At 38.4% G+C, this 15,956-nt stretch overlaps 2 protein-coding genes across 2 annotated transcripts in view; one reads left to right on the top strand and one right to left on the bottom strand.

Annotated features, from left to right (window-relative positions):
• The window catches only part of mnat1 (MNAT1 component of CDK activating kinase), a 31,351-nt gene extending 19,231 nt beyond the window's left edge, over positions 1-12,120 (top strand). The window contains 2 exon segments of the mRNA XM_052151115.1: positions 1,644-1,765; positions 11,748-12,120. Coding sequence (XP_052007075.1) covers positions 1,644-1,765; positions 11,748-11,862 — 237 coding nt within the window. The 3' untranslated portion in view covers positions 11,863-12,120.
• Positions 12,121-12,122: 2 nt separating this feature from the next.
• On the bottom strand, positions 12,123-15,956 carry trmt5 (tRNA methyltransferase 5). The gene is made up of 5 exons (XM_052151103.1): positions 15,929-15,956; positions 14,715-15,364; positions 14,301-14,425; positions 13,525-14,176; positions 12,123-13,038 (listed from the first exon to the last, which is right to left on the bottom strand). Exons 1-5 carry the CDS (start codon positions 15,946-15,948, stop codon positions 12,983-12,985), a joined length of 1,503 nt encoding a protein of 500 aa, XP_052007063.1. The 5' UTR covers positions 15,949-15,956; the 3' UTR covers positions 12,123-12,982.

Below are 15,956 nucleotides of genomic sequence, written 5' to 3'. Positions count from 1 at the left end.
GGATTTGTACTGTCCCCGCATTTTTTGAAATGTTTTATTTGTTTCCCAGAACCTGTACCATTGTACGGTGGATACATAACCTGGTAAGTTCGGTGACCGTCCACCTTTGACAATGAACCCGCCTCAATACCTGGTTGGCCTTTTTTGGCCCAAGGGTAATGGTGGGCAAAAGGCCATTGGTCGTTAGCTACGAGAAAGTTCCGAGGAGGCACGATGAAGCCCCGCAAGGGACAGTGAGGACGCAACTAGCCCTGGCACACACTACCATGCCCTCATTTGGCCCGATAGTGGAAATGCAGCTAATGAGTGTATATTAAATATATACCCACATCAAATTTACAGTCTATCACACAAAACAAACTGACAATTGTCTTAAATTTACAAATATATAATTATGAAAATTCCTTTCCCTAACTTTTATTTCCAGTGTAAAGGGCGGTCACACTAGGCTTTGAGTACGCACATTGTACGCAATGGACCAGGATATAATGTCACGTGGGAGAGCTTCTGGTTTTACTAAATAAATAACACTTCACAAATAATAAAAAATATTATAATAAAAATGTTAAAATATACTGTCTACTTTCTAGCAGCATCAAAAACACACAGCTTTGAAATATGTATCCTTTAAATTGAGCCAAGAGGTCAGTGTGTGATGATTCAATCTTCTATTGGTCACGTTTCCTCTCGTCGTGCATATTTGCAGTTTAGAGTCCACCAAACTTGAACTTTGGTACGAAGCATTGTACGAAATTTCTTCACACGAGCTTGAGTTTCCGGTCTCCTGCGTTTTGATGCATTTGAATGGGAGTGAATGGACCACGAAGTGTTGTGTGATCGCCCATTAACACAGATAAATAAAGTATTGAGACAATTGTCAAAATAGTTTTGTGTGAGTGAGTGTATTCAACAGCCCTAGATAAATCTCTGTCTTATTTCATTTTCTCTCTCTCTCTGTTACATATGTGTGTACTTTATTGACATTACAAAAAACCTGTACATTTGTTTTGTCAGTGCAAAATAACAAAATAAAAATAGTATGTAGTGAGTTAGTATTAATAAATTTAACAAAACAATAGTATCAACTAAAATAAAAAGCTAACATCAAATTTAAAATGTAGAAGAAAGTAATATTAAAAATGAACAATCAGATATGTCACAAAAAGGAATAGATTATGACGGTAACAGTAATTTAACAGGATTTTTGTTGTTGTTGAAAAATTTAAACTAAAGGTGCACCCAAAATGCCGAAAACAGTATGCCAGTGGAATAGTACATCCAAATCCTCAGGATTCATAAAACAGTAAGTGACCCAATTTGCATACTATTTTCTGAAGTGCAGATTGGCTGAACACTTTACTATCCCATAATCCCTCAGGGTCTGAGGAGATGTCACATTCAAACAGTGGATTAAAAAATGATGGCAGAGAACCGTGAGTCTTTTTTTAAGTGCTGTATATACCAAGGAAGTTGTTCCTTGTGCTTAAAATGTGATTGTTTAATCAAACCAAAGTAGATTATATTATTATCGTGGTTGTTATTTCTTTATTTATTCGGGTCACGGGACAATGCCCACATTCATTCAATGCCATTAGTAGAATTAGTGAAAATAAGTTCTCACTCTCTTTTTCTCTCTCATGCAGGGTCAGACAGTGTCTTTGGCTCCTGTGACTCGTGTGGTGGAAGTGTTGTATGTCTATCAGCCTGTGTACATTGACACATATGGCCCACCCGTTCCAGAACTGGATCAGTTGGGTCGAATTGGGTAAGAATCATGTAGAACACAGATGAGAATCAATTGGGTTACATGCAAAAACACTAACACTTTTTCACTTTAAGATTCAGAGGAATACAGCATAACTAGAACATTATATTTGAACTGGACAAAAACAGTGTCCAAATACTATCGATATGATCTCAGACTACTTGAAATAACTAGATATTCATAGTGAATTCATGCAGAAAGTGTGCTAAAGCCGATCCGTGTCGCTGGTGGACGTTCCTACTGCTGCTGCCGCTCTAACATTATTGGTGGACTGCACAACTGGCCATAGTAGCTTGGAACTGCACACAAGACTTTCACCTACTGTTGCACTTGTGTACATGGTAGTGTGACAGTAAAGTGATTTGATTTGATTTAAATGTTATTTACAGATGATACTGCCGATAAAACGAAGATATCATACTAATTTGACAAGGAATCAGTTCTTTTGCCTCTAAAAATGCACATTCTGCAGGGGAGAGCGTTTTATATATACACTCACCTAAAGGATTATTAGGAACATCATACTAATACTGTGTTTGACCCCCTTTCGCCTTCAGAACTGCCTTAATTCTATGTGGCATTGATTCAACAAGGTGCTGATAGCATTCTTTAGAAATGTTGGCCCATATTGATAGGATAGCATCTTGCAGTTGATGGAGATTTGTGGGATGCACATCCAGGGCACGAAGCTCCTGTTCCACCACATCCCAAAGATGCTCTATTGGGTTGAGATCTGGTGACTGTGAGGGCCATTTTAGTACAGTGAACTCATTGTCATGTTCAAGAAACCAATTTGAAATGATTCGAGCTTTGTGACATGGTGCATTATCCTGCTGGAAGTAGCCATCAGAGGATGGGTACATAGTGGCCATAAAGGGATGGACATGGTCAGAAACAATGCTCAGGTAGGCCGTGGCATTTAAACGATGCCCAATTGGCACTAAGGGGCCTAAAGTGTGCCAAGAAAACATCCCCCACACCATTACGCCACCACCACCAGCCTGCACAGTGGTAACAAGGCATGATGGATCCATGTTCTCATTCTGTTTACGCCTGAAATCGACAGAAATCGAGACTCATCAGACCAGGCAACATTTTTCCAGTCTTCAACCGTCCAATTTTGGTGAGCTCTTGCAAATTGTAGCCTCTTTTTCCTATTTGTAGTGGAGATGAGTGGTACCCGGTGGGGTCTTCTGCTGTTGTAGCCCATCCGCCTCAAGGTTGTGCGTGTTGTGGCTTCACAAATGCTTTGCAGCATACCTCGGTTGTAACGAGTGGTTATTTCAGGCAAAGTTGCTCTTCTATCAGCTTGAATCAGTCGGCCCATTCTCCTCTGACCTCTAGCATCAACAAGGCATTTTCGGCCACAGGACTGCCGCATACTGGATGTTTTTCCCTTTTCACACCATTCTTTGTAAACCCTAGAAATGGTTGTGCGTGAAAATCCCAGTAACTGAGCAGATTGTGAAATACTCAGACCGGCCCGTCTGGCACAAACAACCATGCCACGCTCAAAATTGCTTAAATCACCTTTCTTTCCCATTCTGACATTCAGTTTGGAGTTCAGGAGATTGTCTTGACCAGGACCACACCCCTAAATGCATTGAAGCAACTGCCATGTGATTGGTTGATTAGATAATTGCATTAATGAGAAATTGAACAGGTGTTCCTAATAATCCTTTAGGTGAGTGTGTATATATATATATATATATATATATATATATATATATATATATATATATATATATATATATATATATATATAACCTGCAGCAGTGCTCAGTGCATCATATTATTAAATTTGACAAATTTATATCATTATATTAATCAATCAAACTCACTCAGAATGCTGACTCTGTTTTCCACGTATCATTTTATTAGGCCATAACTATGTATGTGGTTAAAGGGGTCATGACATGGGTTTTTTTATTGTATTATTATGTTCCCTTAGGTGCAATTATAGTATTAATATATTTTTTTTTAAGAAAAACTTTTAAAATCTAGTGATTTATGACCTTTTCCCACCCTGTTTCTCATCCTCTGATTCAAACAGTCTGTTTTGGGGGCGTTTTCCATTTAAGACTTCAGTGTTAACGCCCACTGTTATGATTGGCTAACGTCAGTGCCTATGTATCAATTATTGACGCTCCCAGCCAGAACAATATGCAAGTAAACTAAGTAAAAACACTGTGATTATTCATAATGAATGAAATTGCGCTTTAAAAAGTAGTTTAAAGTTTAAAATAGATTACTTACAGTTTGCGTCGTCGTTGTTCCCAGAATAGTCGGCACGGACTTATCTTTGAGCAACAGTTTTCTGGCAAAGCCAGCATCATATTGAGATTTGTTCTCAAAACAGTCATCCTTAAAATGTACAGAACAAACGCTTAAGTTAACACTGCCGTGACTGGGACGTCCGCAAAAAATAAACTGCATCCATTTTTCCCTGACGTCTGGATCTTTCGGCAGCTTATTCAGAGGTTTTGTTTGACCACAGCCAGGAACAGCACATCTGTGTGGCATCGTAATTTTCCTGTGCACAAGTAGTCTCTGTCAGAGCTCGCTGTCCATCGATTGAACACTTGTGAGGCGACGGCGATACTGAAATGAGCGTAGTTGTGTTGCGCTTAAAGCGTAGTTATCTTGTGCTGGAGGCGGTCATATGCAAACGCTGGTACGTCACTTCTAACCGACACGTCACTTCTAACCATGAATCCAGAACGAGCTGTATTTTGAGCTTGATTAAATAAATGATTCGTTTAGAATGGGGAGGACGTCTTAAAATATTAAACTTGCAGGACGTTTTAATGATACAAAGACCTCTTATATACCAAAAGATCAAGGCAAATTTGGTTTCTCATGTCATGACCCCTTTAAAGACAAATGATATAGAACAGAGATATCGCTCACAGAAACTTTGAACTTCTCCTCTGTCTTGCCTGCACTCTTGTTTCTTGTTGCTCCCCATGGTGACGCCAATGGTTGCAACAGCTCGTGTCACCGGAAGTCGCTGTGCTCTCATTAAAAATGAATGGGATGGTATCGCTGTCTCAAGCAATGTTGCTGGCGATGTGAAAGTGGCTTAAGCAGAGGGCTTTGATATTAGCAGAATTGAAATTAAATGAGCATTTGGGAACATACTACATGTACTTGAAAACAATTTTGGAGGCATTTCATATAGTATTTCATTATTGCATAGGGTTACCATTTCCTTTTTTACCCTCTCTGTCAGTAAGGATGTGTGTGTGTGTGTGTGTGTGTGTGAGCGTGTATTTATCACTTTGTGAGGACCAAATGTCCCCATAAGGATAGTAAAACCTGAAATTTTTGACCTTGTTGGGACATTTTGTCGGTCCCCATGAGGAAAACAGCTTATAAATCATACTAAATTATGTTTTTTGAAAATGTAAAAATGCAGAAAGTTTTCTGTGAGGGTTAGGTTTAGGGGTAGGGTTAGGTTTAGGGGATAGAATATAAAGTTTGTACAGTATAAAAAACATTATGTCTATGGAAAGTCCCCATAAAACATGGAAACACTACGTGTGTGTGTGTGTGTTTGACAGAGATAAATGACCTCTTATTTAGACAAATAAACCACATCTCCCATGGTGCATTGATCCCATGGTAAACAGGAAGTCTGCTGACATTTTTGCTTTGCCAGCAGTGTCACGCTTCACTTTAGCTTGAGGTTCTTCATAAGACACAATACTACACACACACACGTGGTGCATGCTTCATGTATGTTTCTATTTTAAATGAACATTTAGGGTTAAATACACAGGTTAAATTGGCTAGTTCACCCAAGGAAGTATGTTAGTCTCAGTCAACATTCAATTTCATTGCATCTGTTCTCCATACAATGGAAATGAATGGTGACTGAGGATTAACATGCAACTCATTTTGTGTTCCATGGAAGATAGAGAGTCATGTGGGTTTGAAACGACATGAGAAAATGTTCATTTTTGGATGAACTATCCCTTTAATCGGTGCATAAAAACTTACAATTGCCCGTATTGACTTCCATTGTTTTGCATTTCTGGCACAGATGCCGTCAATAGAGCTTAACTTGTATTTTACCCTGAATATTTCTTCATATGCACACACACACACACACACACACACACACACACACACACACACACACACACACACACACACACACACACACACACACAGTGTCCTGGTCTTGTCCCAGCAGAGAACCTTGTGATGTGGTTTGAGCTGAAAAGCAGAGGACAGAAGGAGAAAAAGAATGAGGTTATGAAAAGAGAGGACAGGGTGGATCCCTCTCTCTTTGTTTCTTTTTCTCCTTCTTTCTGAATTCATATTTTTTTCTTTCCTCTGTTTTTTCATCAAAGTATTTGACCAGCTTCAGTCTTTTAAACTCTGGAGCAGAACGTGGATGAGTGTTTGTGTGCGTGTTTGTGTGAGGTTAAAAGAGAGACTGCGCGTGTTTTCGCTATTTGTCTTTGTGTGTTTTGACAGTGAGTTAGTGGAGATTTATGTTGGAATGGTTTGTGTTTTTGGAGGGTCATGTATGTATTCACTTCCTCCTCACCCCTGAGGCGAACACCGTCCTCTCTCTCTCTGCCTCACTGTCCCTGTTCTGTACCTGTATAAATACAGATTGGGTGGGGCGTTTTATTAAAGTCAGCTGCGTGCGTGTGTCTTGAAAGGAGGTGATTGAGTTTAACGTTCCTCTCTTCCACACAAAACATTTTCAAGAGCAGTCAGCCGCCTCTGCAGACGTTTATGTGTTTTTCTCCTTCATTTTTTGGAGATCAATAAATATGGATACCTTTCCCAAAAACAAACATTCAGTTAAGATTAGTTCACACTCATGATGTTCCAAACCTGTATGACTTTCTTCCTTCCGTAGAACACAAAAGGAGATGTTCGGCAGACTAGGAGGAACTGACAGCCTCTGCCAATATTCACTATTATTGCATCTTTTTTTTCCATCTAGTAAATGTGAATGGTGACTTAGGCTGCCTAACAACATACTTTGTGTGCCACAAAAGTGCAAAGCCATACAGGTTACAGCATGAGGGTGAGTAAATGGTGGCAGGATTTAAATTTTTCATGTGTTATGAGCGTGAAGTGATCATATGTGTTACGCAACTGCTTCTGGGTCCTTGAATAACGTATAACGTGTGAGTAAGGGCAGCCGGTGGGCTTTCTGGTGCCCCCCTAGGGTGTTGGTGCCCTACGCAGACTGCGTAGTCTGCTTATTGGGAGCGGTGGTACTGGGTCTATGGGATCCAATCAATGTTTTTCAATAACATGGGCAAGGGGATTTGGGCAGGGGATTGGTAGTTCTTAGCATGCTTTGCATGGGACTTGATGCAGAGAATTAAATTTTTTTAATTAAGTGTTATTTTATGCATTTTTGTGCAAAATAAGAGAAGGGGGAGACTTTGGTGTTTAATGTTGTTATTTTGGGATTTAGAGCCCATTCTGATATGCTAAGTTAACCCAAACTAGCATAACTTTATAACATAAATCAGTAATGTGATACAAAAATATTATGTAAAAGTAAAGAAATTAATTATGTTTGGGACCCATATAAAATCACTTTTAGGCTACTTAATTTGGTGATTTAAAAATGTTGATTTATGTTGAAATTATGTGAACATCTTACACTCACCGATAACTTTATTAGGAACACTGTACTAATACTGGGTATGGCCTCCCTTTGCTCTCAAAACAGCCTCAATTATTCATGGTATGGATTCCACAAGATGCTAGAAACATTCTTTTGAGATTCTGGTCCATGTTGACATGATTGCATCACGCAGTTTCTGCAGATTTGTCAGCTGCACATTGATGCTGCGGATCTCCTGTTCTACCACATCCCAAAGGTGTTCTTTCAGATTCAGATCCGGTGACTGGGAAGAGCACTGAAGAACAGTGAACACTTTTTTTTTTTTGTGAATAGAAACAAGGAAATCTGACCTTTTTGTATAAATTATTTATTATGGTCAGTGTCACAAATGTGCTTATATTTGATTAGTGACCTAGAAATAGTACAGATCTTAATACTTATTCAATATTTTGTCATAACTTTTTCTATTCTAATTCAAAATCTTAAAACAAAAGAACATTTCAGATTGTAATCTCATACATTTGAATCCCATCACTGTATGTGCTGTGTAACCTATAACTGCTTTGGTAATGCAAATCACTATTAGTCAGGCCAATCATTCACATCAAAAATAAAACATTTGACAGAGCAAAAAAGTAACTGATAAAGAGACCACAGGAATTCTTCTGCAGCTGCTGAGAGTGAATATGTATTCTATCGTGGCATCATAACTGTGATGAGATCATTCATTTCGCCTCATTTCTTCTCTTAAGTTTCTCTTTTTACGTTTTCTTTTTTCATATGGTGGACAGAAGTTGGATGGGGGGGATGCTGAAGTGGTTGCCGAGGGCTTTTCTTTCATCGCCATGGCAATGTTTAGGCTACAATTTCTTGAGAAACACAATTTGCCATACAGGAAGTCATCGTGCGCCAGACAGGAAGTAATCCATCATCAGGTCAGAAAGAGCGTGTTTGTGTGTGGTAAGGGTCAGTAGCTTTATTGTGTTTTTCGACATAAATCTGGTCCATTATTGTTTAAGCAAGCAATGTAAGAAAAAAGAAAAAGAAAAAAGCAGTACTACATTGTGAATGTAGTCATGGCTAAAGTGTGTTACTGGGCACAAGCAGTGAAGTATTTACAACCTACAACATAGCTGTTACTATTTGGTGTATTTTAAAACGGCTGGAATGCTGTATTGACCATTTATTATCAAGGACTGGAGCTGCTGTATCGGTTTAATAATTTGTGATAAAATTGGTCTTTTTTTAATCAGCGACAAGAGAATTCATTCCACACACTCGTACACTGTGGAGAATAAACAATATATCAGTAACAAAATCCATAGCATCAGCAGAGAAGGATTATTATTTCAAACGAAATGACGTTAAGTGCAGTCTCTGAAATGGATACACACACACACACACACACACACACACACACACACACAATGCATCTGAAAGAGGTCAAGCACTGTTGAAATTAAATCAGCAATGTATTGTGGGTCCACTCTTTCTCTCCTCTCTGTCTGTATAGGGACGTTTTTTGGAACCTGCATTTTGAGGGGTCTGATTGAACATTTGCAAATGCAAATAAGCTTAAACCAAAGATTCTAGCCTGAGCATCAAAAGTAAATTTGGCTTGCAAATAGTCCCCGTTTCTGTGTGAGGAATAGGTAGTAAGAGAGAGTTTAACTTTTACAATCTACCCTCAGGGTGCATGATGGAAATGGACAGACAGACTTGAACTTGTTTATCTTTTCTCTCTCTCTCTCTCAATCCACAGATTTGAGTGAATTTTGCATTTCAGACTGTGTGGCAAAGAATGTTCACGCACACACAGACACACATGTGCACTCCCAGCTGTGTATTTGTGTATGTTTTTGTGTTTCGGTTTGCTTCATTCAGACTGTGCGTGTCGGAGTTGTTGCTGTCTGTCCTAACAATATAAACCACACAAGCACTGTGATAAACATCAGTCTTTTTATAGACTACGGACACACGATTCATCTGCCATATATGTTTGGACCAGTAGTTTTTAATGATGCATTATGTCCTGGTGGAACCCAGGTTGTCTCTTGGCTCCTGTGTAGATGGGTTTGCACTTTGACCTCTGATGGGGATATTTGTATGGTGGATGAGTTGTAGTTTGATATATGTGTGTCTGACATAGCTGTGCGGGCAACCCGATCTGCTTCTGGAATGTGTGTGTGTGTGTGTGTGTGTGTGTGAGGTAGAGAAAGAGGCTGACAGCTAGACACTGACCCTGTTAAAATGACAGATTGTTCAGCAGCTGTCCATGTGTGTACATGTCTTCTGCTGACTGAGGGGAACATTATGAGCTAAATCCTGTGAACTTCTTACTCAAACTCTCTTAAATGCTTAAGGACACTTCTTTAGACAGTAAAGTCTGGTATAATACGTAATGTATAAAATGTATACATTTGTATACTATAATATATAAAATTGCACATTTTAACTTAAAACAGTTCAATTCATGGCAAAATGTAATCTCCAATATAATTCATTTGAGCACATAAGCAGTTAACAAAATGTCCATTTTGCGAAAGATGGATAAAAAGTTGGACCACCAGCAGCAGTAACAGCCAAAAAACCCTCCCTAACCTTGTATTCATAGTTCAAACTCTCACATCAATTACCATCAAATGTTCTTCCAAATCTTTTCTTTCTTTTGGATGCTTTCTCCTTCCACTTTGCGATGAGATACTTTCCTTGAATACAGTACAGCTTGGTGTCCCATTACTAATGGCAATAAATCCCATGTTCTTTGAAGTGGGAACTTCATAAAATTATAACATATTTGATTAGATGTGTTTAACTATTATCTAACATAAACGGATCATGATTTTTATATGGTGATTTTGGCCTGTCCTACCTCAGTGGTCTTGACCTTCTCAACTGCATCAAATAGAAGTCATACAACATTGTCATAATATTGACATTCTTTTACATTTAATACATTTTTAAATTCAATTGAAAACATATGTTTATCAATAAAACCAAAAACCAACATATAAAGTGACTGATTTGACCTTTAAATTGTATTTAAAATGTATGTTTATTAAATGTTTATTGCTAGAAAATAACAAAATCATGCACTGGTTTTAGATGGTATTTAGACATTTCCCAAATTTTGGTAACAAGAGTTTTAAAGATTGCAAGCCTCATATAAAATAAATTGAAGATAAAAAATTTTTTTTTTTTTTTTTTTTACTGAAGGCTAAGCACCTCCTTTTACTGACCCTTTATTCAAAAACAAATATATATATTTTTTAAGCCTTATTTTGTACCCTTTTCGTGGAAAGTGCCAAAGTGTTATGCTTGATGAATATTGTAATTTTGTTCTGATCATTAGTGCTTTTATCATTGTCATGAAACACTAACGTACTTTATCAAAACTAAAATGGAAAGAACAGAAAGAAGATGGATGATACATGATGACAGTGATTTACCTGTGGAATGTGTGTGTGCATGTAGTTTGTGGATTAATGATTCAGAACTGAAGCAGCATTCTGTGTGCATGAGCTCATGGTCGAGCGCTTCATTAATCTCTGTTTGTTTAGAAAGTGTGTGAAGCTGAGAGGAGCTTAAGTGTTTCCGATGATACCTGACCCCCTTTCCTCTCTTCTTGCTCTTTTTCCATCTTTCCCTTCCTCTCTCAGTAGTTTTAGTTTACATGTAATTCTCAGTTCCCACTTTATGAATGGCCATTGAGGACTTTGGCTGCTTCAGAATTTTATCTTAACACTTTGGAATTGTTAGACATTGACGGGTTTAAGTGACACTTGTCCTTCTGGTTTCTATTTTTATATATAAACATTGACATAATTGTTATTTAATGCAATGACATTCTTAAAGTATTAAAGGAATCTTCCGGGCTCAATACAAGATAAGCTCTATCGACAGCATTTGTGGCATAATGCCGATTACCACATAAAAATATTTTCGACTCGTCCCTCCGTTTCTTTAAACAAAAAGCAATAATTTAGGTTACAGTGAGGCACTTACAATGGAAGTGAATGGGGCTATCACACGTAAATCATGTTAACATGCATATGGTTTATGTCTTGCAGCTATACTTTTAAAATAGCAAGTATTTTAACGTTCACATATTGGCCCCATTCACATCCATTGTAAGTGCCTCACTGTAACCTGATTTTTGCAGTAATAAATATTATGCCACAAATGCTGTCGATTGAGCTTAAATACTATTTCTTTAAGTGTGATTACAGTCCAAATCCATGGACTTATAGATGCTGGACAACAGAGCTGCTCCCTCTAGAGGATTAACCAGAATACACAGAAAGCAAAAGTTGTGGGCTTGGAAAACCTGTGAAGAGCTGTTAAACCTGTTCTGTATTGTTCATCGTCTCTGTGCAGGTATCTGAATCATGTGCGCACAGCATCTCTACAGGACCAGGCTGGTGGATATATATCGGAACTGGCATGCCATCGTGCCATCCAGGATGCTTTTAGTGGCCTTTTCCCCTCATGACAAAACTACATGGACTTTCGATCCTCCTGTCCATCTGCCTATGTCCAGGGAAAGTCTCTCACATAAAAGAGAGAGGCTGAAAGTGTTTGGATGCACAAGGATCATGAGATAGATTCCTTTTGAGGACTCCATAATGTGAACGTGACTCTTTCAGCAGGCCTAGTTTAGAATATACAGCCCTTTGGGGTTTAGTGACGTGTGATATGAAGAAGTTTAATAGGTGTTATTGATATTTGTGTAACATTTAAGTTAAATAAATGAGAAAAACTTTCTTTGTGTCAGTTTTGGTAATGTGATAATTTATGATTCACAGAAATATAGCAGCACAACAGCAATCCTGATGGAATGATAATTTATTTAAAAAAACTAAATACTCAAATGTTACAGAAACAATTTAAACAGTGAATTTAACACAGACACGTTAAAGGGATAGTTCACCCAAAAATGAAAATTCTCATAATTTACTCATGCCATCCTAGATGTGTATGACTTTCTTTCCTCTGCTGAAGAAAAATGAAGATTTTAGAAGAATATTTCAGCTCTGTAGGTCCTTGCAATGCAAGTGAATGGGTACCAAAATTTTAAAGCTCAATCACATAAAGGCAGCGTAAAAGTTATTCATAAAACTCTGGTGGTTAATCCATGTCTTCAGAAGCGATATGATAGGTGTGGGTGGGTGGGTAACAGATCAATATTTAAGTTATTTTTATGATCAATCACCAATTTCACTTTCACATTCGTAGTTTTTGGAAATTTGCATTCTTCGTGCATATCGCCGCCTACAGGGCAGGGAGGAGAATATATATATATATATATATTACAAAAGGACCAAAATATTGATCTTTTTCTCACCCACACTTCTCATACCTCTTCTGAAGACATGAATTAACCACTAGAGTTTTATTAATTACTTTTACGCTACGTTAATGTAATTTTTGAAACTTCAAAATATTGGTGACCATTCACTTGCATTGTGAGGTCTTACAGAGCTGAAATATTCTTCTAAAATCTTTGTTTTTGTTCAGCAGAAGAAATAAATTCATACACATCTAGGATGGCATTAGGGTGAGTAATTGATGAGAGAATATACATTTTTGGGTGAATATCCCTTTAAGATTCTTCAGTCTGCCAGATCTTCACACTTCAGTTTCTTTGGACACGGCTCCTCTGAGCTATCTATGGAGGGAGAGAGAAAAACATTTAATACATCTGAAGTATAGTTGTTCCCAGATATACCTGCAAAGAAATGACCTGCAATGTGACTTTTAACTTGTTTGTGATGTATGACATTTGTTCAATGTGTGACATTTTTTAACGCTGTGTTTTGTGTATGGCTCAGTTTGTTTAATAAAGGACCAATTCACCCAAAACTGAAAATTCTGTCACACTCTCATGGTTTTTCCAACCTCATGTTAGCCGTTAGCAATGCAGAATGTTAGCTGTAGTCACCATTTTCTTTAACTGCATCTTTTTTTTCCCATCAAATGAAAGTGAATGGTGACCAGAATTAGGCCTAACATCTCATTTTTGTGACCCACAGAAGTAATTCATACTGGTTTGGAACAATATGAGGGTGGGTAAAAAAAAAAGACAATTTTCATCTTTGGGTGAACTATCCTTTTACCTATTGTCATATGACAATTCAAGGTGTGTCTCTCTTACCTCTATCTTGGGTGTGCTGGCTGTACAGAACTCCTTTTGGGAGAGTAAAACTCACACACATCATCTCCTTATTAGGTGCCACATTCCTCACCATGTGCACTGAACATTGTCCTTGCAGCGAAATCTTTAAACTTGCCTCTGCCCGCTCCACTACATCCTTCTGGGGATCATTCTCCTTTGAGAACCCATAGCAATGAACCTGAGGCAGGTTGTCCTTGAAGGGGAGACCCTGATCTGGCTCTGGGCCCAGCAGATCCTTGAAAGCATCGAGGAACTCTAGAGCAAGTGCAGGGAGATTCATTACCATATGAATCTTTTGTGATCCCTTCATTAGTGCAGGCAGGCGCTCTCGCACTGGTCCCCGGATGAAGTCCCGTCCATCCATGTTAAAGCATGTAATCTTTTGGTGGACTTTGTTGAGCTTAGCATTATGCTGGAGCCAGCGGAAAGACTCTGGGTTCAAGTCATTAGCGAGGACCTCACAGCCTCGACGGGCTGCTGGTATCGCAAATGGACCGACCCCAGCAAAAACATCCACTACCGTTTCTCCACGTTGAAGGAGAGCAACAATACGCTCGTGTTCTGTGCTAAGTCGAGAGTTCCAGTACACTTGTGAAAAATCAAACTCGTAAAATGCACCATTCTCACGTACCTGAGACAAAGAAAGAAAGTTAAGGGATGTCTAAATGTAAATTAAGATTACAGATTGAAGTGTACAGATAGAAAATTATTGATCATGGATGTTTATGCTGACTCCACATGTCAGGCGAGCTAACCTTTGCTATCATGTTATTTTCTCCAGCCAAAACCTCCATTTGGAAGTTCCTGTAAGTGGAGTCAATGGTGTTGGTCTTGTTTACCACACAGGTAACGCCAGGGTTCTTATCTATTATTACCTGACCTAGAACAGAACATCATAAACTAGAGATAATCAGTTAGACCGATATTTTATTTATTTACTTGCATATATTCACACTTTTCTACTTAACCCGTTCTTAAATATTGAGTCTACAGATAAATGCAATGGTAGATCTATGAAGAATAGCACCCAAAACTAAAAAGCTGGTATTAAACACTCATTAATAATCGGCTAAGCATACTGTTTATCAGACACTTTAAGTCAGTAAGGGTTCGAACATAAAGAACAATATTAGTCATAAACAGATAATTCACTCCATTATCTTTCTCACCAATCAATTTTCTGTAGGGGAGTTGGTGGTCTCTCAGGTTCATGTGGGCAATGTGGCCCACTCTGCTAAACCCTGATGTCACATCCTGTCCCTCAGGAAGTACAGCTCTCAGTACCTCTTCACTTTTAAGGTTTTCATAGGTGAGTTTCAGTTCATATTGTTGGATCTCCTGAGGAATCCCAAATGCTAGCAAAGCTGCTGCCTCCTCACTGCCAAATGATTCTGATGACGTTATGCGGTTTGGATCCAATAACAGCAGCCGATGTTCCCCATTACTGCAATCTTTCCCATCTTTATTACCATCTTCTTCAACGACCCGCTTAAATCCCGGCCTCTGTAGTGCCACTTTCTTCAAACTCTTCACCACTTTGTTGAGAACACTGGTCGGTATCCGTATGGCAGGAACACAAACTATCTGACTGAAAGCACCTCTGTCCAGTTCTGTCATCCCCCGGACTGTGGGAGGAGGCTTGTAGAGCCCCAGATCAGTTGATATTTGGGGTTGGTCAGTCATGCCTTTCTGAGAATGGAGCACCGAAGAGAACTGGAAGGAATGTTTCACAAACTGGTTCAAATTCTGAGTACTGCAAATTAGACGGAGAGAGATACAACTGTGATCTCTCTGAAGCATGAACAGGAGTCTGCAAACTCTGGGGGAAAAAGAGAGATTGAGTCAAGCCCCAAGTAACAGTGTGTAATGACATCAGAAGAACAGAAATCTGATTTTAATTGTTTTTGCATATATTTTTTTCTTTAAATCACACTTTCTTTTACTGTTTTATACTGAGCTAATTATATTTGTAACCCTAACCTTATACCTAACCCTAAATAACCCTTTCATATTTATTTTGTTTTTTGGCTGCATTATTTGATTTTCATTCAAGACATTTAGTATGTTTATTTAGCAGCTTTACTCGAGAGGACAGTTGGCTGGTCCCCACCATTGTAGAAGTTTTAGGTTTTATTAGCCTCCTAACGACATTTGATCCCCACAATGTAGTTAAAACACGAACCAGACACAGTCAAAACTATTTAGATGAATACACAATTTCATAATAACATACAGCAGCAGAGTTATCTACACCTCAAAATTAACGACAGGCTGTGGACGCTTTAGCAATAGAGTTATTATTCAGCACAACTTAAAACATAAATGTAAGTTTCATTTTAAAAACAGTATCTGTGAATAAAGAGAGTAAACAGTTACTGCTCACTTTCTCCAGTCAGCTGCCATGCGTTCAC

Source organism: Xyrauchen texanus, chromosome 20 (assembly GCF_025860055.1).
Source record: "Xyrauchen texanus isolate HMW12.3.18 chromosome 20, RBS_HiC_50CHRs, whole genome shotgun sequence".
Classification (NCBI taxonomy): Eukaryota; Metazoa; Chordata; class Actinopteri; order Cypriniformes; family Catostomidae; genus Xyrauchen; species Xyrauchen texanus.
This window is presented reverse-complemented; position numbering and strand designations above follow the sequence as displayed.